Source organism: Bubalus kerabau, chromosome 1 (assembly GCF_029407905.1).
Source record: "Bubalus kerabau isolate K-KA32 ecotype Philippines breed swamp buffalo chromosome 1, PCC_UOA_SB_1v2, whole genome shotgun sequence".
Lineage (NCBI taxonomy): Eukaryota > Metazoa > Chordata > Mammalia > Artiodactyla > Bovidae > Bubalus > Bubalus kerabau.
The window spans coordinates 128,071,094-128,093,909 of NC_073624.1; the positions used below are offsets into that span (position 1 = coordinate 128,071,094).

The window sequence follows — 22,816 nt, forward strand, 5'->3', positions numbered from 1 at the left end:
TGGTGCTGAAACCATTTACCTCATGTTGGCACTTGAACCCATGTGGCAGGATTCAAACCCAGTCGAAACCCAGGGTCTTCTGAGATCACAGACCTGGTTTCAGGATCTAATGAAGCTCAGGTTCTTTATGTCTCATCACAGAAGACTTCAGTGAGACAAAGTGATAGGTAAGAAATGGATTTATTCAGAGAAAAATACACTCCACAGACATTGGGCAGGCCGTTGCAGAGGGTGAGTGTGGTGACCTTGAAATGTGGTGTGGTTAGTCTTTAGGGGCTGGGTAATATCATAGGCTAATGAGTCAGAGGATTATCCCAACTATTTTGGGGAAGGGGTGGAGATTTCCAGGAACTGGGCCATTGCCCACTTTTTGGTCTTCTGATGGTAACTTGGAATTGTCCTGGTGCCTCTGGGTGTGTCATTTAGCTTGCTGATTGAGGATGACTTGTCTGCCATTTTGGACCCATTGATTCTAATTGGCTTATGTTGTGTGCTTGGGCTGTATCATTCATTCAGAAGTGCCCTGCTCCCTTCCTTCCTGTTTCAGCATCATCTTTGGTTCTTGGGACCTTGTCTCACCACCATTACTGTTCTCTGTGTCCCTGCTCTAAGATGCTGGGGAAAGGAAGGAGGAAGAGGGAGAGTGAGAAGAAAAGACGAGCTCTGTTCCCAGTCAGTGTGTCTGCAGGCATCGTTTAGGAAGTTAAAAACCTAAACTCCCCGTCTGCAATCTGGGCCTCTCTGGGAAGGTGATGAGTCAACCCAGGAATGAGTGAGCAAGGCTGGCCTGGGTGATGAGTCAGGATCCAGCAAAAGCAATCAACACAACATCCTCTGCAGATGGCAGCCTCTGGGCAAGTGGACAAAATGTTCCTGTGGGTCCAGCAGGTCACTAACTAGAGCTTCAAGTGCTGAGATGACTCAAGTATTTACTGCCTGATTTCTTAACAAAATCATTTATAGGGTGTACCTCTGGATTATTTTGAACTTGAGAATATGGCTTTCTTGCCCTCAAGGGAGGTGCTATGAATTTTTGTCCCTTGGATAAAAGGTGCTTCACAGTATAATCATAGTTATATGGAATCATCAAGGTCTTCTTAAATTACTCTCACTCCCAGTGTGATGACATGTCTCCTCCTTGCTTCAGTTGCCAGGGTCTTCCAAGTGTCCATCTGTAGTTCAGACCTTCTCCAAGGCTCATATATCCAACTTCATACTTGACAGCCCGGCTGGGGTTTGAGGTTTAGGTTTATCTAATAAACCTAAATTTATCATATCCAAAATAGAACTCTTTTTTTTAAAGTTTTTCAATTGCTTTTATTTTTTTCCAGCTTTACTGAGGTATAATTGACAACATGAGATATTTAAAGTGTACAATGTGGTGTCTAATATACATTGTGCAAGAATTTCCCCTCGAGTTAATTAACACATATGTTTAATTAACACATATGTTTAAACATAACCTCATATGTTTACCTTTTTTTTTCTTTGATGAGAACACTTAAGTTCTACTTTCTTAGCAAATTTCAATCCACAATTAACTTTTGCTTGTCTCCTCAGATTGGTTTCACCTGAGATCTTCCCATCTTGGTTGATGGTAACCCTGTTTTTATTTCAGGAGCTCAGGGCAAAAATCTTGTACTATAGTCATTCTTGACGTGTCGGTTTTTTACACATGAAAATCCAGTCCATCGAGAACTCCCATTGTCTCTAAAGTATACCTAAAGTCTGCCCTTTAGCACCACCTCCTGCTAATGCCCTCGTCTCAGTTCCCATCAGCTGACCTCCCTGTGTCGCTCTCTCACTTGCTGCCATGATCTGTTCTTGGCATAGCAACCAGGAGCCAATTTATTGCCATTCTTTGGCAGTGCTTTGCCATTTCTCTCAGAAGACCCCAAATCCTGACATGTGCTTTCCAGTTACTAGAGCTATGGAACAAATTTTCCACCAACTTAATGACTACCAACTATGTCTTACATGCGCAAATTCTGTGAGTGAGGACTTTAGACAGGGAGCAGTGGAGATGGCTTGTCTCTGTTCCATGAAGTCTGGATTGCTCCCCCAGACTGAAAGGCCCAAATCATCTGGAAGCTCACTCATTCACACATCTGGTGAGTGATGCAGGCTATAGGCTGAGATCTTTGCCTGGCTTTCAGCCTGAACAACTCTGCATGGCTTTTCTGTGTGGCTTGGGCTTCCTCACAGCATGGTGGTTAGGTTCCTAGAAGGAAGAGAAACCCAGATTGGGCCCCTAACCTCAGAAGCTATATAGCATCCTTCCTGTTACACTCAATGGTGGGAACAGTCTTAGCCTGTTCCATTCAAGGGAAAGGAAATAGATTTTCCTGCTTAATGGAGAGTGGCCAAGCTCTAGAAGCGTGTGGGGGGCCAGAAAGATCACTGTGGCCATGTTTGGAAGTAGAGTCTGCCTCAGTAGCCTGTGATTGGACCTGGGCTCTTTGTCTGTCTGCATTGCTTCGCCCTGGGGAACCTTCTGCTCAGGCCACATGTGGCTGGGGCACCCAGGCAGACTCCTGCCTTGGCTGGCCCTCTGCTGCTTTGCCCTCCTCAGCTTGCCCGCTCATGTACTCCCTCCACCATCTTCATGCTTTTATTTGAATGAATGTCAGCTGCTCAGCAGAGCCTACCCTGACCATCTTGTAGCTGCACTCTGATCTCCTTCTCTTGCTTTATAATACTGACCACTTCCTAGTCGTCTATGGAATGTTATATACTTATAACCCTCTAGAATGAAAGACCCAGGCATCTTTACTGATGCTGTTCACTGGTTTATACTCAGGGCTTAGAACAGTGTGTGGCACACAAAGACATATAGGATGTGAAACAGAGCATTTCTGGTTGGAATATTCTGAATTTGTGGTACTTATTCCTAATGAACTGGTGAGATCTCTGCTCTGAGGAACCATATCACCACAACTGAATCCCCAGGTTGGAACACAAGCTGACACATAGTAGAAACTGAAAACAAATGTTTAATTTATTTGGAGAAAAATTTAGCAAAAATTAACTTGTAGGTGTTCTTCTATTTCTTTGCACTGATCACTGAGGAAGGCTTTCTTATCTCTCCTTGCTATTCTTTGGAACTCTGCATTCAAATGGGTGTATCTTTCCTTTTCTCCTTTGCTTTTCTCTTCTCTTCTTTTCACAGCTATTTGTAAGGCCTCCTCAGACAGCCATTTATCAGTGCAAAGAAATAGAGGAAAATAATACAATGGGAAAGACTAAAGATCTCTTCAAGAAAACTAGATATACCAGGGAACATTCCATGCAGAGATGGGCTCAATAAAGGACAGAAATGATATTGACCTAACAGAAGCAGAAGATATTAAAAAGAGGTGGCAAGACTACACGGAAGAACTATACAAAAAAGATCTTCACAACCCAGATAATCACGATAGTATGATCACTTGCCCAGAGCCAGACATCCTGGAATGCAGAGTCAAGTGGGCCTTAGGAAGCATCACTATGAACAAAGCTAGTGGAGGTGATGGAATTCCAGTTGAGCTATTTCAAATCCTAAAAGATGATGCTGAGAAAGTGCTGCACTCAATATGCCAGCAAATTTGGAAAACTCAGCAGTAGCCACAGGACTGGAAAAGATCAGTTTTCATTCCAATCCCAAAGAAAGGCAATGCCAAAGAATGCTCAAACTATTGCACAATTGCACTCATCTCACACACTAGTAAAGTAATGCTCAAAATTCTCCAAGCCAGGCTTCAGCAATACGTGAACCGTGAACTTCCAGATGTTCAAGCTGGTATTAGAAACAGCAGAGGAACCAGAGATCACATTGCCAACATCCATTGGATTATCGAAAAGCAGAGAGAGTTCCAGAAAAACATCTATTTCTGCTTTATTGACTATGCCAAAGGCTTTGTGTGGATCACCACAAACTTTGGGAAATTCTGAAAGAGATGGGAATACCAGACCACCTGACCTGCCTTTTGAGAAATCTGTATGCAGGTCAGGAAGCAACAGTTAGAATTGGACATGGAACAACAGACTGGTTCCAAATAGGGAAAGGAGTACGCCAAGACTCTATATTGTCACCCTGCTTATTTAATTTATATGCAGAGTACATCATGAGAAACGCTGGGCTGGATGAAGCACAAGCTGGAATCAAGATTGCCGGGAGAGATATCAATAACCTCAGACATGCAGATGAAACCACCCTTATGGCAGAAAGCAAAGGAGAACTAAAGAACCTCTTGATGAAAATGAAAGAGGAGAGTGAAAAAGTTGGCGTAAAGCTCAACATTCAGAAAACTAAGATCATGGCATCCAGTCCCATCATTTCATGGCAAATAGATGGGGAAACAGTGGAAACAGTGATAGACTTTATTTTGGGGGGCTCCAAAATCACTGAAGATGGTGACTGCAGCCATTAAAATTAAAAGACACTTACTCCTTGGAAGAAAAGTTATGACCAACCTAGACAGCATATTAAAAAACAGACACATTACTTTGCCAACAAAGGTCCGTCTAGTCAAAGCTATGATTTTTCCAGTGGTCATGTATGGATATGAGAGTTGGACTGTTAAGAAAGCTGAGTGCTGAAGAATTGATGCTTTTGAACTGTGGTGTTGGAGAAGACTCTTGAGAGTCCCTTGGACTGCAAGGAGACCCAACCAGTCCGTCCTAAAGGAAATCAGTCCTGAATATTCATTGGAAGGACTGATGCTGAAGTTGAAACTCCAATATTTTGGCCACCTGGTGCGAAGAACTGACTCATTGGAAAAGACCCTGATGATGGGAAAGATTGAAGGCAGGAGGAGAAGGGGATGACAGAGGATGGGATGGTTGGATGGCATCACTAACTCAATGGATGTGAGTTTGAGTCAACTCTAGGTGTTGGTGATGGACAAGGAGGCCTGACGTGCTGCCGTCCATGGGTGGCAAAGAGTCAGACATGACCGACCAACTGAACTGAAGTGACTGAACTTGTAGGTTGGGGCAGCACAAGTCAATAAAATAAGAGGCCAACTTATACAATATATATTTCACTCTGTGTGTTTCTGTTTTAGCTATTAGCTATTAACAACTAATGAACCAGAACTTTTGTTGTATTCCCATCTAAATATTTGCTTTCTTGATGAGGAATTTTAAGTTACTTTGTCCAGTTTCCAGTACAGCCCCTGTACCTCAGTCTGTATCAGAGCTTTCCCCCAATGTACCATATCTCCTTTACATTAGTAAAGTGCTTCTTTGGCCCATTGAGCTTTGTGTGGGTGGTAGTTTCTCAGTGGTGTTTGACTCTTTGTGAACCCACGGACTCTAGCCCACCAGGCTCCTCCATCCATGAGATTTCCTAGACAAGAATACTGGAGTAGGTTGCCATTTCCTTCTCCAGGGGATCTTCCTCACCCAAGGATTAGACCTGGGTCTCCTGCATTGCAGGCAGATTCTTTACTGTGTGAGCCACCAGGGAAGCTTTAAGAGTAATCTATTCCTTCAGCATTTGGTGTAATGAGGCAGTTTATCTCTAGGAGAAGCTGACCTCACAGCTTGGGAGCTGAGCAGTTAATGCCAACTTATTGGCTGGATCGGATTTCTATTTGAGTTTTAATGAAAGGGTCTGTAATCTTCAGCTACCACTGGTGAAGTTATCTGATTCATTGCTGAGATGGGATGTTCTTCTCCCTTTTATGCTCTTTCCCAAACTCTACACCAAGCACTTAGCTACCAAGTGGGCAGTGGGAGGGGCACCGAGTACAATGGGATCCACGCCAGACATGTAAAGAGCTGCCTTTGAAAGCTCGTGGTGAAAGGCCCCACACCTTTTCTCCTGACTCCAGCTCCAGTAGCACCTGGAGGCCTCAGACCCTTTCCAACGCACCCCTCCAGACAGCCCCTCCAGTGGCTTCGGGTGTTTTCCAAACATAGGATGTTATCACTGGCACCTTGACTGTGATCCTTTGAGTTTGGCTTTTAGTTGAGCAGTTCTGGGTTTTGTTCAATCTTTGACTCCAGTTGCATTCATTTTGGATTTTTGTTTTGCAGAAACCAGTGTGAAGGTGAATACTATGAAGTACATGGAAATGCTTGAGGAGAAACTGCACAGGTAAGGATGGTAATTTCTTCATCACAGACTCAATGGTACATCTGGATTCTTCATTGTAACAAAATTTAGTGAAAGCAAGGAAAAAGGCTAACCAATTCTGTCATAAATTAGCAAAGTAAAACACACACAAAAAGGAGTTCTTTGAACCCTGTAACAGAAGAATCAGGTGTCATACAAACATCTCCCAGCACATTTTTCTTTTTATAAAATATAAGTAGATTAAGATGTTGAAAAGTGTCTGAGGGACATCACAAGAGAGTTTTCATGTTTCAGAAGAAGAAGAATCTTCCTTGGTATGTTAAATTCAGAATGTATGCCTCGATCTGTCTTCCTGTTCTTTTAAATGTCTGAAGTGGGTGTTATGGATGTTGACCCAGCTTATATATGTTTTGGAACTATAGAAAAATGCACATCTTAGATTCTGTTTTGAATCTTGAATCAAAACCAGCATGAAAATTCTTGTGCCTTTTTTTCTTAACCCAATTAGGCATTCAGATTTGAGAAACATTAGGGATGCTGCAGCATGTCAAGATGTTTCTGGATTTTATGGATGTGTACTCATGAAAATAAACCCCAGCCACCAGGCTCTGTTCCTAATTAAGGAAACATGTACAAAAATGTAATATGTGCTTTCTTCCCTGGGACTCATTTAGCTTTATGGAAAATGTTTTGCTACTATTTTGGAAATTGTTAAATAACTCTTTAAATAGGCTATGCCTTAAACCTTTGTCTGCCAGGGTAATGCCGTCAGCTAAAATACTGCTTCTCCCTTAAGATGTTAAGAGGAGCTGCCTTGCTGAGCTCTGCTCTGCAGGGTGGATTCTAATGCGTGGAAAGCAGGTTCTCCCAGCCCCAGAGGTGTGGAGGAACCACGACAAAGGTAGTCAGTAGTGTGTATGGGGTGAGAGAGTGTGCAGGTAAGAGGCATCCTCTGAGAAGAGGTCTCTCCTCCTTAGAAAGGAGGGTGCTCCCCTGGCTCAGGTGTGCTGCCCTGTCTGGCACCTGCTCTCCCACGTGTTCTGCTGGGGAAGGTTTCTGCACATCCCTTTTGATCTTAACTCTAGTTATCATGCTTTAGCCATAAACAACACACACACACCAAGTGTTCTGTTAGGTGACTGGATGGTAGGTTGGGGTTGTAAGATGTGGGTATGGGTAGAGGGTGCCCATTTATTGTTTTTTTATTGGAGGATAATTGCTTTACAATGTTGTGTTGGTTTCTGCCGTACAACACCGTGAATCAGTCATAATTATACGTATTCCCGCCTTCTTGAGTCTCCCTCCCCCCATACCATCCCCTTGGTCATCGCAGAACGCCAACCTCACCTTCCTGTTCTTTAACAGTTTCCCACTAGTTATCTGTTTTACACACGCTAGTATATATATGTCAGTTCTACTCTCTCAGCATGCCCTGTCCTCTCCTTCCCTACTGTATCCACACATCCATTCTCTATATCTGCACCTCAATTCCTTTTCTGCAAACAGGTTCATCAGTACTGTTTTTCTGGATTCCATATGTATGTGTTAATATACTATATTTGTTTTTCTGACTTACTTCATTCTCTGTTACAGGGTCTAGGTTCATCCACCTCACTACAACTGATTCAAATTCATTTCTTTTTATGACTGAGTAATATTCCATTATACATATGTAGCACATCTTCTTTATCCATTCATCTGTTGATGGATATCTGGGTTGCTTCCATGTCCTGGTTATTGTAAACAATGCTGCAAAGCACCCCTTTAAATTGCAGCTCTGTCACTTACCAGTTGCCTAACATCAGGTAAGCACTCACCTACCTTCAGTTTCTTTATCTATAAAACTGATGGATGGGTGTGTGCATTTTATTGTTCACTGTATATAAAGCACTCTTATGGTCAACTGCCAACAAACGTTCGTTCCTTTGCCTCCTGCTACTTTCCGACCTTTCTTGCCCTAATTGTCAGACTGGCTGCACAGTCATGCACAGCATGCATCCTTTCCCCTCCAAGCCAGGCCCCTCTGCTGCGTATGCAGTCAGGGAACGGCCTTTCGCTCACCTGCTCGGGCCGTCCCACCTAACACCTGTGCGGAACCAGGGTCTCCATTCACTACCCCTTCGCTCCTCTCCCCCTTGGAGTCAGTCAGTAGTCCTGCCACGTCAGCCCCTGTAGGATCCTCCTGCCTGCCTGCATTCACCACACTAGTGTGGGTCTCCCTGAATGACTCTCACAGCTACTTTTTACATTTTTTTCTGTGTTCATTGTTGCCCTTTCTACCCCATTCTCCAGCTGATCTTGAGGGAGCATCTTAAAGTACAAATCTGGTCCTTATGTATCCCCATCCTCCTAAGGATAAAGGTTACATATCCCACCGTGGCCCCTGCCGTTCTTCTGTGTGGCCTCTGTGGGAGGTCGTTTAGTATCAGCCATCATCACTGGTGGCCACCCTACTCCATGCCTGCTGATTCCCTTATGTTCCTCAATGCCACTGTGGTGTTTTTCTAGAGAGAACATAATTCAGAATGGAAATGGTCAAGGGACATTGTTCAGGGAAGAATTAGGTTGAACCATGTGAAATTACTGATATTAGACCATTTTGACCTAAAAAATTACAATTTCTTATGGTTCAACCAAATACCTAGTGATTTGGAGTCATCTGCAGTAGGTCAGATGCTACGGCCTGAGACTGGCCAGTCTGTTTCCCCATGACGCACCAGCCCACGTGTGGACATGAGAACTCTCACCTCCTCCTTGGCATATGCTCCAGAGGGCTCTCTTATCTCCACCCCACCAGCCCTCCATCTGTATAAGACTTGTTCATCCTTCACGTTTTAGACATCTTCTCTTTGAAGCCCTCCATAACTCCCCAGGACCAAGTCATGTGCTTGCACTGAATTATTCTCATTTTCAAAGTGCTTAAGGTCAGGTATGGAAGATTACATGTCTTGTTCTGAATGTATCCTCAGTGATTTGATAGGTCGGAACAGTTTAGAGTGGCAAACGATATCTGCTGAAGGAATAATTGAATACACGAATGAAGGAATGCTGCCAATCTGTAGACACAATCTGTAGACAGCCTTGTGAATGCATGACGGATGGACGTTTGTGACTTGGGATCTGTCAACTGTCTCCAGGGACCAGGGTGGTGGCTGGCCATCTTCCAGCCTCCTTCCTGAGGGCTCTTTGCATGACTGTTTCAAGTTTGAGGAGGTCTGGCCCACCTTTGTTTGAACTGTTGTGGTGGAAACACACGAAGAGACAGGAGAAAAGGCAGTGGGGTCTGTGATCTCTAAGCAGTGGACAAAGGAGCAGACAGAGGCTGGGAACTGGTACGCCCCCAGGGGCATGCTGGCGAATTATTGCTGCCTCAAAGCAGGAGGCCAGCCTGGGGGCCACGGAAGTGTGGTCATGGTTGGCCTCTCCCTCCCAACACAGAACCGCCCTCCCCACCAGGCTTGATGAGTGATAGTTGCACAATCCTGCTACAGTCAGTTCTTTCTAAGAGAATCAATGTTTTAAAGCACAAAAGCAGTTTTTAGCCCTTGCATTGGAGAAGGAAATGGCAACCCACTCCAGTGTTCTTGCCTGGAGAATCCCAGGGACGGGGGAGCCTGGTGGGCTGCCGTCTATGGGGTCGCATGGAGTCGGACACGACTGAAGCGACTTAGCAGCAGTAGCAGCAGCAGTATATAGTAAACGAATAATTTGCCTTTTGATAATCTGAGTTATATAAAAAAGGGAATTTCCCTCTAAATTTGAATGCTCGTAAAAACATTAAGAAGATTTTTTAAAAACCTGATTTTAAAACCGTGATTTTATTTGCTGTCAGTGTTAATGCTGCCAAATATTTGATGCACCTAAAATTATCTCAATTATGTAATTTTATATGCTCGGAATGTCTATTCCATCAAGTATAGTTGTAAATAGGTCAATAGTAAAATCATTATTTGTCAATTACACCCATAAACTCTTTATTTCATGTAACATACATGAAACTAACATGCATTCTCAGAGGTGTCCAACTCTTTGCAACCCCATGGACTGTAGCCTGCCAGGCTCCTCTGTCCATGGGATTTTTCAGGCAACAATATTGGAGTGGGTTGCCATTTCCTCCTCCAGGGATATATACACATACGTGGGTTTATATACACATACACAAACATACAATCTTGCATTTGAAAAATAAACACTTCATAGTTATTATATTTATTTGGAAAATTCCCTTTTAGTAACATGGCACTGAATGAAAACTCATGGATAAGAAGCAGGTGATATTCTTTCCTTTACCTCCAACCTTTTGATTGGGGTTATTTGGAGGCTGGGAAGAATCTGGCTTATTATTTCTCTATCAGTGAAAGGCAGAGAAACTACAAACCTCTGGCAAATACACCTGTTCTCAAGAAGAAAATGAACTGATGACAAAAAATCTGAGTTCTAAGTTAGGTACATGTATGTTGCTGCTCCCTGTTCTACAAAGGAGATGGGATTTGTGGATTTTCCCCCACCTGTTTCAGAGGTGTCCCACCTCCGCCTTCTCTACAGCCAGGGAACCAGGAGGGTGGCTGCCGTCAGTTACAGGGTCATGGTCATTTCACAGACCCACTCCCTCTGGGATTTCCCCTCCGTTCCCACTGCTGCCGCTCATTAAAGCATGTAATACCTCCTTCCTCCTGTCCCCCTACGCCCCTATTCAGTACACTCTGCCTCAGCAGCCAGAGTGACTTTGTTACTGCTCTGCTTACAATCCTTCTAGGCTCTTTTGCATCTGGCATAAATCCCACAATCCCCATCCAGGCTCCCAGGGCTCCCCATGAGGGGACTTCAGCCTGCTGTCCACCTTGTCACTGTGATCCCCACCCTCACTGGGTGCTCAGTGCTCCAGAGGAACCTGTGCTCTCAGTTCCCCAATTCACCCCCAGCAGCATTTTTGGAAAGTCATTCCCATGCCAGCTCCTGGGTGCACACTCACCCCCAGACTCAGTACAATACCTCTTCTCTCCAGGGCCTCTATGGCCTCTTCTTGCTTCCTTCTTGGTTCCCACAATGGGAGTCACTTATAGCAATCTGTTGCATTGACTTCTGTTTTATTCTCTTGGACTGTGAGCTCTTTGAGAATGAATGGGTTCCAGGCCAAGCTTGCTTTGTGTTCCAAATGGCTGGCAAGCTGTTTGGCATGGGGTAAATATTCAATAAAATTAAGAACGCAAGAGTGGATAGATAAATAGCTATTGTATCTTAAAATGTTATTTTCAACTATTCAATTCAAAAAATTAAGGCAGCCTAAGAAGATGCAATGCTCCATAAATCCATTTGTCTTGCCATAAAATCTTCAGTTCAGTTCAGTCTCTCAGTCGTCTCCAACTCTTTGCGACACCAGGAATCGCAGCACGCCAGGCCTCCCTGTACATCACCATCTCCCAGAGTTCACTCAGACTCATGTCCATTGAGTCAGTGATGCCATCCAGCCATCTCATCCTCTGTTGTCCCCTTCTCCTCCTGCCCCCAATACCTCCCAGCATCAGGGTCTTTTCCAATGAGTCAACTCTTCGCATGAGGTGGCCAAAGTACTGGAGTTTCAGCTTTAGCATCATTCCTTCCAAAGAAATCCCAGGGCTGATCTCCTTCAGAATGGACTGGTTGGATCTTCTTGCAGTCCAAGGGACTCTCAAGAGTCTTCTCCAACACCACAGTTCAAAAGCATCAATTCTTCAGCACTCAGCTTTCTTCACAGTCCAACTCTCACATCCATACGTGACCACTGGAAAAACCATAGCCTTGACTAGATGGACCTTTGTTGGCAAAGTAATGTCTCTGCTTTTGAATATGCTATCTAGGTTGGTCATAACTTTCCTTCCAAGGAGTAAGCGTCTTTTAATTTCATGGCCGCAGTCATTTTGGAGATAAAAAAATAAAGTCTGACACTGTTTCCACTGTTTCCCCATCTATTTCCCATGCAGTGATGAGACCGGATGCCATGATCTTTGTTTTCTGAATGTTGAGCTTTAAGCCAACTTTTTCACTCTCCACTTTCACTTTCATCAAGAGGTTTTTTAGGTCCTCGGGAAAAAATCTACTCTTAACAAGTCTTCTCCAGTTCTTCTTACTCCTTAGGTTATTGTTTCCAGAGGTATTATAGTAATTAAGCATGATATTTTGGCTTCACTCATTTTCGCTTACAGCTGAACCTTGCTTGAATTTCTGTTTTCTCAATTATTATTTGGGGGTTATATTTGTTCATTTGTTTTATTTTTTAGATTCCACATATAAGTGAAAGCATACAGAATTTATCTTTTTCTATCTGACCTATTTCACTAAGCATAATACCAACCCAACCTCCTCCCAGCATGGTCCATACATGTTGCAAATGGCCAAATTTCATTCTTTTTTAATGGCTGAGTAATATTCTATTGTATATAGAAGATGTGGTATCTGTTTTTTCAAATATTACATATTCTCTCTTAACTGTATTTCTCAAAGAGGTAAAAGGAATATTCAGAGGTCTTGTAGATGAGTTTCATTTTCATTGATTCTGTGTTTTCAGTTCAGTTCAGTCACTCAGTCATGTCTGACTCTTTGTGACCCCATGCACTACAGCATGCCAGGCTTTCCTGTCTGTCACCAACTTCCAAAGTTTGCTCAAACTCATGTCCATTGAGTTGGTGATGCCATCCAACCATCTCATCCTCTGTCGACCCCTTCTTCTTTCCCAGTCTTCAATCTTTCCCAGCATCAGGGTCTTTTCCAGTGAGTCAGTTCTTCACATCAGGTGGCCAAAGTATTGGAGCTTCAGCTTCAGCATCAGTCCTTCCAATGAATATTCAGGACTGACTTGTTTTAGGATGGACTGGTTGGATCTCCTTGTAGTCCAAGGGACTCTCAAGAGTCTTCTCCAACACCAGAGTTCAAAAGCATCAATTCTTTGGTGCTCAGCTTTCTTAGTAGTCCAACTCTCACATCCATACATGACTACTGGAAAAACAATAGGTTTGACTAGATGGACCTTTGTTGGCAAAGTAATGTCTCTGCTTTTTAATATGCTGTCTAGGTTGGTCATAACTTTCCTTCCAAGGAGCAAATGTCTTTTAATTTCATGGCTTTAGTCACCATCTGCAGTGATTTTGGAGCCCAAGAAAATAAAGTCTGTCACTGTTTTTATTGTTTCCCCATCTATTTCCCATGAAGTGATGGGACCAGATGCCATGATCTTTGTTTTTTGAATGTTGAGTTTTAAGCCAGCTTTTTCACTCTTCTTTTTCATTTCCATGGAGAAGCTCTTTAGTTCTTCTTCGCTTTCTGCCATAAGGGTGGTGTCGTCTGTGTATGTGAGGTTATTGATATTTCTGCCAACTTTTATCTTGTATCTAAACATGTATGGAAGTAATTTATCATTGTCCAATGGTCAGCTCACCTTTGTGGCTTGTGGGCACCAAGCCCTCCACCCTAAGGCTCCGCTTAGACTTGTGGAATCTCTTGTATACATTCCTGATAGTAAAATTTCTCTTTTTTCTACATTTTTTCCCCAAAGTTAGACGTTAAAAACTGCCACAAAATATAGGTGCAGCTTAGTGGATTATAGGTTGTTTCCTTGTACTCTTCTGTGTTTCTCAAGTAGGGTTTTTTTTTTTGAACATGCATACTTTCACAATCAGAGAAGAAAGCAGAAAAATCATTAAAGTCTGTTTTGAATATGGCAGTAATTAGATACTTTTTTTTTTATAGGCCTTCTTAGCATGAGAGGGACAATCAAAAACTCCTTGATCTTAACCTGAAATTTACTTAGAGACTGATATATTTTTCCAAAGGTGGTTTGGTTCTTTTTTTAAAATTAATGTTTACTTTCTGTTTATCTTGCAATTTCAATATATTCAGCCTACAGGGAAGTGGTAGCTCAGGGAATTCACTCTGCCTGGTGGCTAGCAGAGAGAGGAGCTCTATAGTGGCTTCAGCCTGGACCCCACCACCTTCCTAGCTTGTCTGTCTGGACAGCTCTGCCTTCAGCCCAGTCATTTGTGGGCAAAGCTGTCCTGTGTTCTAAGCCAACACAGTGTACCATGTGGAGGACATCAGGAGACTAAGGCATCATTTCTGTGCCCACAGGGCGTGCCATCTGGAGGGGAGCAGCACTGTCCACATGCACCTCGGGGTTTAAAGTCTGCTCCCTCACCTGAGGCTCCAGGAACCCATCAGTCAAGGCTAAAAGCAAGTGTTGATGACCAGGTGCCCACCGTCTCAGGAAGATGGGAATTAGGGCTGAAGATGGGGTCTCTACAACACTTGTTTCCACGACAGCTGCATATGAGACAGTCCCCTAGGATGTGGGGAGAACACGTTAGCATTTCTGTTTCACTTTTTCATTTCACTCATTTAAGTTTTGTCTTTGAACATGTTTTATATGTGTATAGTGGTGGTTGTTGTTTTTCAGTTGCTCAGTCGTGTCTGACTCTTTGCAACCCCATGGACTGCGGCACGCCAGGCTTCCCTGTCTTTGACTATCTCCTGGAGTTTGCTCAAATTCATGTCCATTGAGTCGGTGATGCTATCTAACCATCTCATCCTCTGCCGCCCTCTTCTTCTTTTACCTTTAATCTTTCCCAGCATCAGGGTCTTTTCCAATGAGTCTGCTCTTCACATCCAGCGGCCAGTGTATTGGCGCTTCAGTGTATAGCGGTACCTGCATACAATTTATCAAATGTGCGAGTGCATATTTGTCATTTTCTCACTGATGAGTGCCTGCATAAAAAAAAAAAATCAGAGACAGTGCTGAATTAGTGTTCACTTATTTTCCAATGCTGAGTCCGATGTCACATTCAGTATATGAACATGCTATGCAGCACCCCTCTTTGTCTTCACATCCTCAGAGGAAAAAAGGAGTTAATTCCGTAAGAGAAGAGCTGGCTCTCAGATGACACAAAGAAGATGAAAGAGGCAGAGGCGTGCAGACAGAAAGGGCAGGATTACAAACAGCATGAGAGAGGGAATTTAAAATGTGGAGCTGCTGGTAACGTCAGGCAGGAATTCAGGGGCCTTGTTCAGGTGTGTGGTCCTCAAGAGCATAATAGCTGGCGGCCCAGGCGGCCGCTTATCCGGGGAGTGTGGTCCACACTTGACTGAGCGGCACTTGCTTCCGGCCGTTCAGCAGCTTCCCAACAGGAGTTTAACAATGAACAGAATTCTTTGGGGTTCCACATAGAATGTTCTTTATTCTGAATTATGCAAGGCGATTTTGACGTTTCTGTGCACCTGGAACAATCCATTTCCAACCCACATTGACCTTATTCCAAAGGCTGTTGAGGGAAGTGACTGTAAGACGTGGCAGCCAGCAGATAGGCGACTGGCTGCCATGGGAACCCCTGCCCCCCAGGTGCAAAGAGAGAGAGAGCTGGATGCCCCCATCTGCGTTTTGCACTTTGGTTTTATTGTTTTGCTTCTGACCTTGGCCTTCCTCCTCCCCTTCTTGACAGGCACAAGTCAGACATGTTCCTCTCTCCTCAGACCTCACTGCTTCTCCACGGCCTTGTACCGTTTGTTCCTCCTTAGTCTCAGGAAGGCAGGGTCTCAGCTTCTCTCTTTTTCCGCCTCGGCTTGCTGTGCCCCTCCTGTGTTCACCTCCGGCCTCAGTTGGGAGCTGTTTGTGTTTGCGTCAGCTCGATTTCTTTGCTCTTTGTCTGTCTTTGTCCATCTCTCGGTCTTTGTCTCTTTGTCTCTCTGTCTCTCTCTGCTTTCCTCTGTCTCTCTCTGTTCCTTTGTCTCTTTGTCCTCTGTCTCTCTATCACTCTGTTTCCTTCTCTGCTTCCTTCTGTGTTGTGCTCAGTTACTCAGTCATGTCTGACCCTTTGCAACCCCATGGACTGTAGCCCACCAGGCTCCTCTGTCCATGGAATTCTCCAGGCAAGAACACTGGAGTGGGTTGTCATTTCCTCCTCCAGGAGATCTAGCCAACTTAGGAATCGAACCTGCATCTCCTGCCTCGTCAGGCAGATTCTTTACCACTGTGCCACCTGGGAAGCTCCCATACTACACTTGCTCTTAGTTTCTATCTCTCTCTGTTCCTCTGTCTCTCTATCTCTGTCGCTTTATCTCTCTGTGTCTCTTTGTCACTCTGTCTCTCTCTGCCTCTGCCTCTTTACTAGCAGAAGGAGACGTATAGTGTGCAGAGGCTAGGAAGTAAAGACATCACCCCTTTCATTCCTGCCTGTTATGCCATCTCTCTCCTGCATTGACTCCTGTCTATCCATTCCAGACTGTATTAAGGAGGTGCTGCCCACAGTGATTCCATCCTCTGGCTCCTGTCTTGTCTCCTGTCTATTTCTTGCCTGTCCTTCGACTGCACTGTCTTGGGACATGAACTTCCTTTTTGTGTCCATGTTCTGCCTTCTCACCTCAGTTGCCAACTTGGGGCTCTGTCTGTCCACCCGGAAGATGCTGTGACTTCATCCACTGTGGACAGAGATACTGTAGCAAGTCCATGTCTCCTTCTAAAACCAGGTGGATTGATCTGACACATCATAGACACTAAAGCCTTCATGGAAATATTCGTTGTTAGATTTGCCCACTTTTGAATATTGAAACAATTTGGTTATACTATCTAATTTTCCAGGGGAGACAAGGATCTAGAATACCTTACTATTTTGAGGGGACTTTGCTAGTGGTTAAAAAATCCACCTTGCAGTGCAGAGGACATGAGTTTGATCCCAGGTTTGGGAACTGAGATCCCACGTGTTGAGAAACAGCTAAACCCAAATGCCACATCTATATTGCGCATCTGTACTGTGACAAAAGAAAGGTCCTGTGTGCTGCAACCAAGACCCAAGGCAGCTAAATAAATAAATATTAGAAAAAATTAAATAAAATACCTTACTATTTTGAGATTCAAACTGATAAGAAATCTTAAAGCACTTAATTCTACAAAGGTCTGTATAATCTTTAACATGTAACCATTGATCGTTTGCATCAAGAGGCTCTTTAGTTCCTCTTCACTTTCTGCCATTAGGGTGGTATCATCTGTGTATCTAAAGTTGTTGATATTTCTCTATGCAAACTTGATTTCAAGCTTGTGATTCATTCAGCTCGGCATTTTGCATGATGTACTCTGCATATAAGTTACATAAGCAGGGTGACAATATACAGCCTGGATATCCTTTTTTCCCAATATTGAACAAATCTGTTGTTCCATGTCTGATTCTAACTGTTGCTTCTTGACTTGCACACAGGTTTCTCACACATACACACACACACACACATATATCCTTTTTCGGATTTTTTTTTCCATTATAGGTTATTACATGATATTGAAATAATTCCCTTTGCTATACAGTAGGACCTTGTTGTTTATCTATTCTATATATAGTAGTGTATATCTGTTAACCCCAAATTCCCAATTTATCCTTTCCCCTTTTGGTAACCATAAGTTTGTTATATATTTCTGTGAATCTGTTTTTGTTTCATAAATAAGTTCATTTGTATCCCTTTTTTAGATTCCACAAACAAGTGATATCATATTTGTCTTTCTCCATCTGACTTACTTCATTTAGTATGATAATCTCTAGGCCCATCTATGTTGCTGCAAATAGCATTATTTCACTCTTTTTTATGGCTAAGTAGTATGGCACCCCAGAGAAGGCAATGGCAAGCCACTCCAGTACTCTTGCCTAGAAAATCCCATGGATGGAGGAGCCTGGTAGGCTGCAGTCCATGGGGTCGCTACGAGTCGGACACGACTGAGCGACTTCATTTTCACTTTTCACTTTCACACAATGGAGAAGGTAATGGCAACCCACTCCAGTGTTCTTGCCTGGAGAATCCCAGGGACAGCAGAGCCTGGTGGGCTGCTGTCTATGGGGTCGCACAGAGTTGGACACAACTGAAGCGACTTAGCAGCAGCAGCAGCAGCAGTATGGCACCCCACTCTAGTACTCTTGCCTGGAAAATCCCATGGACAGAGGAGCCTGGTAGGCTGCAGACCATGGGGTCACAAAGAGTTGGACACGACTGAGCGACTTCACTTTCACTTTTCCCTTTCATGCATTGGAGAAGGAAATGGCAACCCACTCCAGTGTTCTTGCCTGGAGAATCCCAGGGACAGGGGAGCCTGGTGGGCCGCTGTCTATGGGGTCGCACAGAGTTGGACATGACTGAAGCGACTTAGCAGCAGCAGTATTCTGTTGTAAATATGTACCACATCTTCTTTATCCATTCCTCTGTTGATGGACATTGAGGTTGCTTTCCTGTCTTGGCTATTGTAACTAGTGCTACTATGAACACTGGGGTATGCATATCTTTTTGATTTATAGTCTTGTCCAGATGAAGAGCTTCTCTGGTGGCACAGATGGTAATGAATTTGCTGCAGTGCAGAAGACCTGTATTTGATCCCTGGGTCAGAAGATCCCCTGGAGAAGGAAATGGCAACCCAGTCCAGTATTCTTGCCTGTAAAATTCCATGGACGGAGGACCCTGGTAGGCTGTAGTCCATGGGGTTGCAAAGAGTTGGACACAACTGAGTGACTTCACTTTGTCCAGATGTATGCCCAAGAGTTAGATTATTGGAATATTTTTAGCTCTATTTTTAGTTTTGTAAGAAACCTCCATAGTGTTATCCATAGTGGCTACACCAATTTACATTCCCACCAACAGTGTAGGAGGGTTTTCTCCATGCCCTCTCTAACATTTATTATTTGTAGACTTTCTGACCATTGTAGTTTTGACTTGCATTTCTCTAATGATTAGTGATATTGAGCATCTCTTTATGTGCCTATTGGTCATTTATATATGAGAAGACAGATCTTTGCCTGCAGCATCAGAATTAAAAGTGTAGACCAAAGATCTTGGTCACCTGTCACCATTTTCTGCCCCTGATATTTCAGCCCTTCATTGGACACAGGGCTATTCTGAAAAGGTGGCCTGGAAAATGAAAAAAAGATGACCGTGATTTTGTGTAATAGGAAATGGACAGGAGATTGACTGTTACTTAAAACGGAAGGCTCTGCTCACAGACTCCACTGTGGCTTGTGCTGTTCAACCCAAAGTGTGTGTTTTAAATCAGCGATACGATCACTCTGCCCATTGAGATCAATTAAGGAATCAGTCAATATTTAAGGAGGCCTGAGGCTTGGCATGATGCCCAGTGAGTCCTCTTTCTTTACTCTGTTCAGTTTCAGTGGCACCGAGCTGTTCCGTGGCGATCACCGTGTGAGCCTGAACTTCAGGCAGGAGTGGGCGGATGTTATGTTCATTGTGCTCTGTGGGCCCCTGTGCCTTGACCCTGGATACCCCAGTGTGCTCCACTCTGTGCCTGTTTCAAGGGGCCTGTCACATTCTTTAAAAGTTGATCATAATAAGAAAGCTGAGCGCCGAAGAATTGATGCTTTTGAACTGTGTTGTTGGAGAAGACTCTTGAGAGTCCCTTGGACTGCAAGGAGATCCAACCAGTCCATCCTAAAGGAGATCAGTCCTGGGTGTTCATTGGAAGGACTGATGCTGAGGCTGAAACTCCAATTAATCAATAGGGATGTCCAAACTAAGATGATTTTTACAAGCTCAAGAGAAACCATTATAGGTTGAGTGTTCCTGATGCATTTTGGCAGGGAGCTGAGAAATCTTAAAGAAAAATTAATTGCTATATCGATGGAAACCCCAGTAGGTAGATATCCAATTTGTCATTAATTAAAACGAGAAGACGTTTAATGATTCAAGGAAGCATTGTCAAGATTGTGTGATAGTTTAATTTGCTAACGTGATATGAACCTGTTAGCTTCAGACGCATGATTAATACAAGTGAAGCTCCTCCTGGAATTTCTCCGACACTCACTCTTAGCGTGCAATCATTTTTAGAGTATGCTCAGTGCTCCTATCTCACGTGAAGTGAGCTGACAGTTCTGCAGTAACCTTGGCAAAGGTGGGTTAGACGAAATAGGACACATACATTGTGGCTCATTTTTGCTTGTGTTTTCCTCCTCACTCCCCTATCCCTGAGTCACACAACAGCTGTATGAATGCTAGCTGCAGAGCAGGCTGCAGACACTCTCTGTGCTGGCCTGCTCCCCTTCCACCTGGGAGTTCACCCCAGGGTGGGTTCTAAATCCCTGATTACAGCCTTCTCAGGTGGGAACCAGCCTTTCTCCTTCTGTAACGTTGATATAAAGATGCCATTTCTTGAACTGGAAGAATTGTATGTGATTATACTATACGTGTGTATGTGTGTTCAGTTGCTCTCATTCATTACCCAACAAGGCCTTTTAGTGATGCTTCTTTTTTGCTTTTTAAATTTTATTGAAGTACAGTTGATGAAGATGAAGTAATTCTTTAAGATAGTGTGTTAATTTCTGCTGTATTAAAGTGACTCAGCAAAGTGACTCAGTTTTCATTTTCTTTTCCATTATGGTTTATCACAGGATATTGAATGTAATTCCCTGTACTATACAGTAAGACCTTGTTGTTTATCCATCCTATATATACTAGTTTGCATCTGCTAATCCCAAACTCCCAAGCTGTTAGTTGTGCTTCTTAAAAGTTTCCCAAAGAAATCATAAAATTATTTAGTGAACAATGTGCAAAGAGACTCACCAAGATGGTGACTTTTGACAGTTACACAAAGTAGTCTGCCTGGGTGGTTTTCTCTGTTATTCTGAGTTTGGGGCAGCAAGGAGAGGTGGCCCGGTTAGGAGCTGTGGTTCTGCACTAGGCATGTCCCACCTGGGCAGGCTGGTCATGGTGCCGCACCATTTCGCTCTATAAGTGAACTCAAACCTGTCTCTTTTCACTGACGCTTTGTCTCTAAATTTTCTTGATTTATAGCCGTTCAGTGGAAGCTATTTTTGTTTTGATGATGAGGCTTGCCCGCCCCCTGTGGTTACAGGGAGGAGATGGTTCTCAGTGTTGCTTTGGTGCCCATGTGCCCACTTGGGTGGCTTCCTGGAGCATGAAGTGGGGATGCGTTTGTGTAAGTGGTCGCACCTCCAGCTTGCTGAGGGGCAGGGTCTCACCTGGAATGTTTCATCTGATTCTGTGTCTCTGTAAGTGACTACAAGTCCTTTCAGTGAGAAGGATTCACTCCAGTGTATCTGAATGACTTCAGAATGAATTTGGTCCCACCTTTATTTCCTGGGTTGTCAGCACATGGGCGCTTACGTGGCAGCTGTGATAATGGGGCCCTGACTTCTCAAGGCACGTTAGTCCATCCAGAAGGAAGGACTCTCCTCTGAGATCAGTGGGACAGTGTCTGGAGACTCACATGCTGAGAGAGGGACTCGTGAAGGCAAACCAGCCAGCAGCGTGGCCTCAGACTGTGCTTCCCTGTCCAGGTCTGACCCTTGATAACGGCCCCGATACTTTGGGACAGGAGGATTATGGAGGCAGATCACGAAAGTAGGTATCAGCCTGTTGCTACCACAGTCTATGCTGAGGCATCAGTGTCTCCTGAACTCAAGGGTAGGAAAGGAAGGAATGAGACCAGCTATAAGGTTTAGGGAAAAGCATATACGCTGCTCCTGAGAGCAATGACCATATTTCATTTCCAGAGCAGAGTTCCGTGTGAGGCCTGTTGCTCGGACTCTCATGTGCCTTTTCCACACACACCCTAAGCGGTCTGGCCCCACGATGTCTGATGGAGCCTGACCCATTATAACATTGGGGAATGTGCGGCTAACCAGGTCAGCGTCTTGCTCCTTTAAGGAAGAATAAGTAAGCACTTGAGAGAAGGCCACAACTTTATTCAAAGGTGTAGAAACGAGAATTCCTAGGATGGGGACTGTGGTTCAGGATAATTTCGATCAGGGTACTTCAAAGCCACCACATCATGTGGGCCTGAATATACTGTGGATCTTGTTCCCACACACGGCAATAGGCATCTCTAAGGATGTGATTTATAAACATTATCTGCAACCCCTCAATGCCTCAGTTGATTTCTCTTCCACTCCGTGTCCTGAGTTCAGAACTGTGGAGTTTTTGTTGTTGTCATTGCTTCTCTTTTCTTTTTTTAATGTGAGAGCTTTAGTTGCAGCATGTGGGATCTACTTCCCGGGCCAGGGATAGAACCCAGGCCCCCTGTATTGGGAGAATGGAGTCTTGGCCACTGGACCACCAGGGAAGTCCCAGATCTGTGTTAACTGTATAGTAACAGGCATCTCTCAGGCTTGGCCCCATAGCTGCTCGATGGTGAAATTAACAGTGAAATTAACATTTCCTTACCAATGGAGACTCAGAATCAGGTTGGGAGCCAGGCATCTGTTTACACAAAGAGTTGTTTTAGTAGCAATAATAATGAGCCACTATAGACAGTACTCAGTATTTTCAAGGCTGAAGAGGTCAGTCAGTTCAGTTCAGTTCAGTCATTCAGTCATGTTCGACTCTTTGCGACCCCATAGAAGGCAATGGCACCCCACTCCAGTACTCTTGCCTGGAAAATCCCACGGACGGAGGAGCCTGGTAGGCTGCAGTCCGTGGAGTCGCTAAGAGTCGGACATGACTGAGCGACTTCACTTTCCCTTTTCACTTTCATGCATTGGAGAAGGAAATGGCAACCCACTCCAGTGTTCTTGCCTGGAGAATCCCAGGGACAGGGGTCTATGGGGTCGCACAGAGTCAGACACGACTGGAGTGACTTAGCAGCAGCAGCAGACTGCAGCACACCAGGCCTCCCTGTCCATCGCCAACTCCTGGAGTTTACTCAAACTCATGTCCATTGAGTCGGTGATGCCATCCAACCATCTCATTCTCTGTCATCCCCTTCTCTTCCTGCCTTCAATCTTTAGTCTCTGT

The 22,816-nt window shown here is 44.1% G+C and overlaps 1 protein-coding gene across 2 annotated transcripts in view; it reads left to right on the plus strand.

Annotated features, from left to right (window-relative positions):
• The window catches only part of DISC1 (DISC1 scaffold protein), a 413,164-nt gene that overhangs the window by 318,162 nt on the left and 72,186 nt on the right, over positions 1-22,816 (plus strand). For both annotated transcript variants that reach the window (XM_055588267.1, XM_055588259.1), the window contains exon 10: positions 6,022-6,082. In XM_055588267.1, coding sequence (XP_055444242.1) covers positions 6,022-6,082 — 61 coding nt within the window. The remainder of the gene's footprint in view (positions 1-6,021; positions 6,083-22,816) is intronic.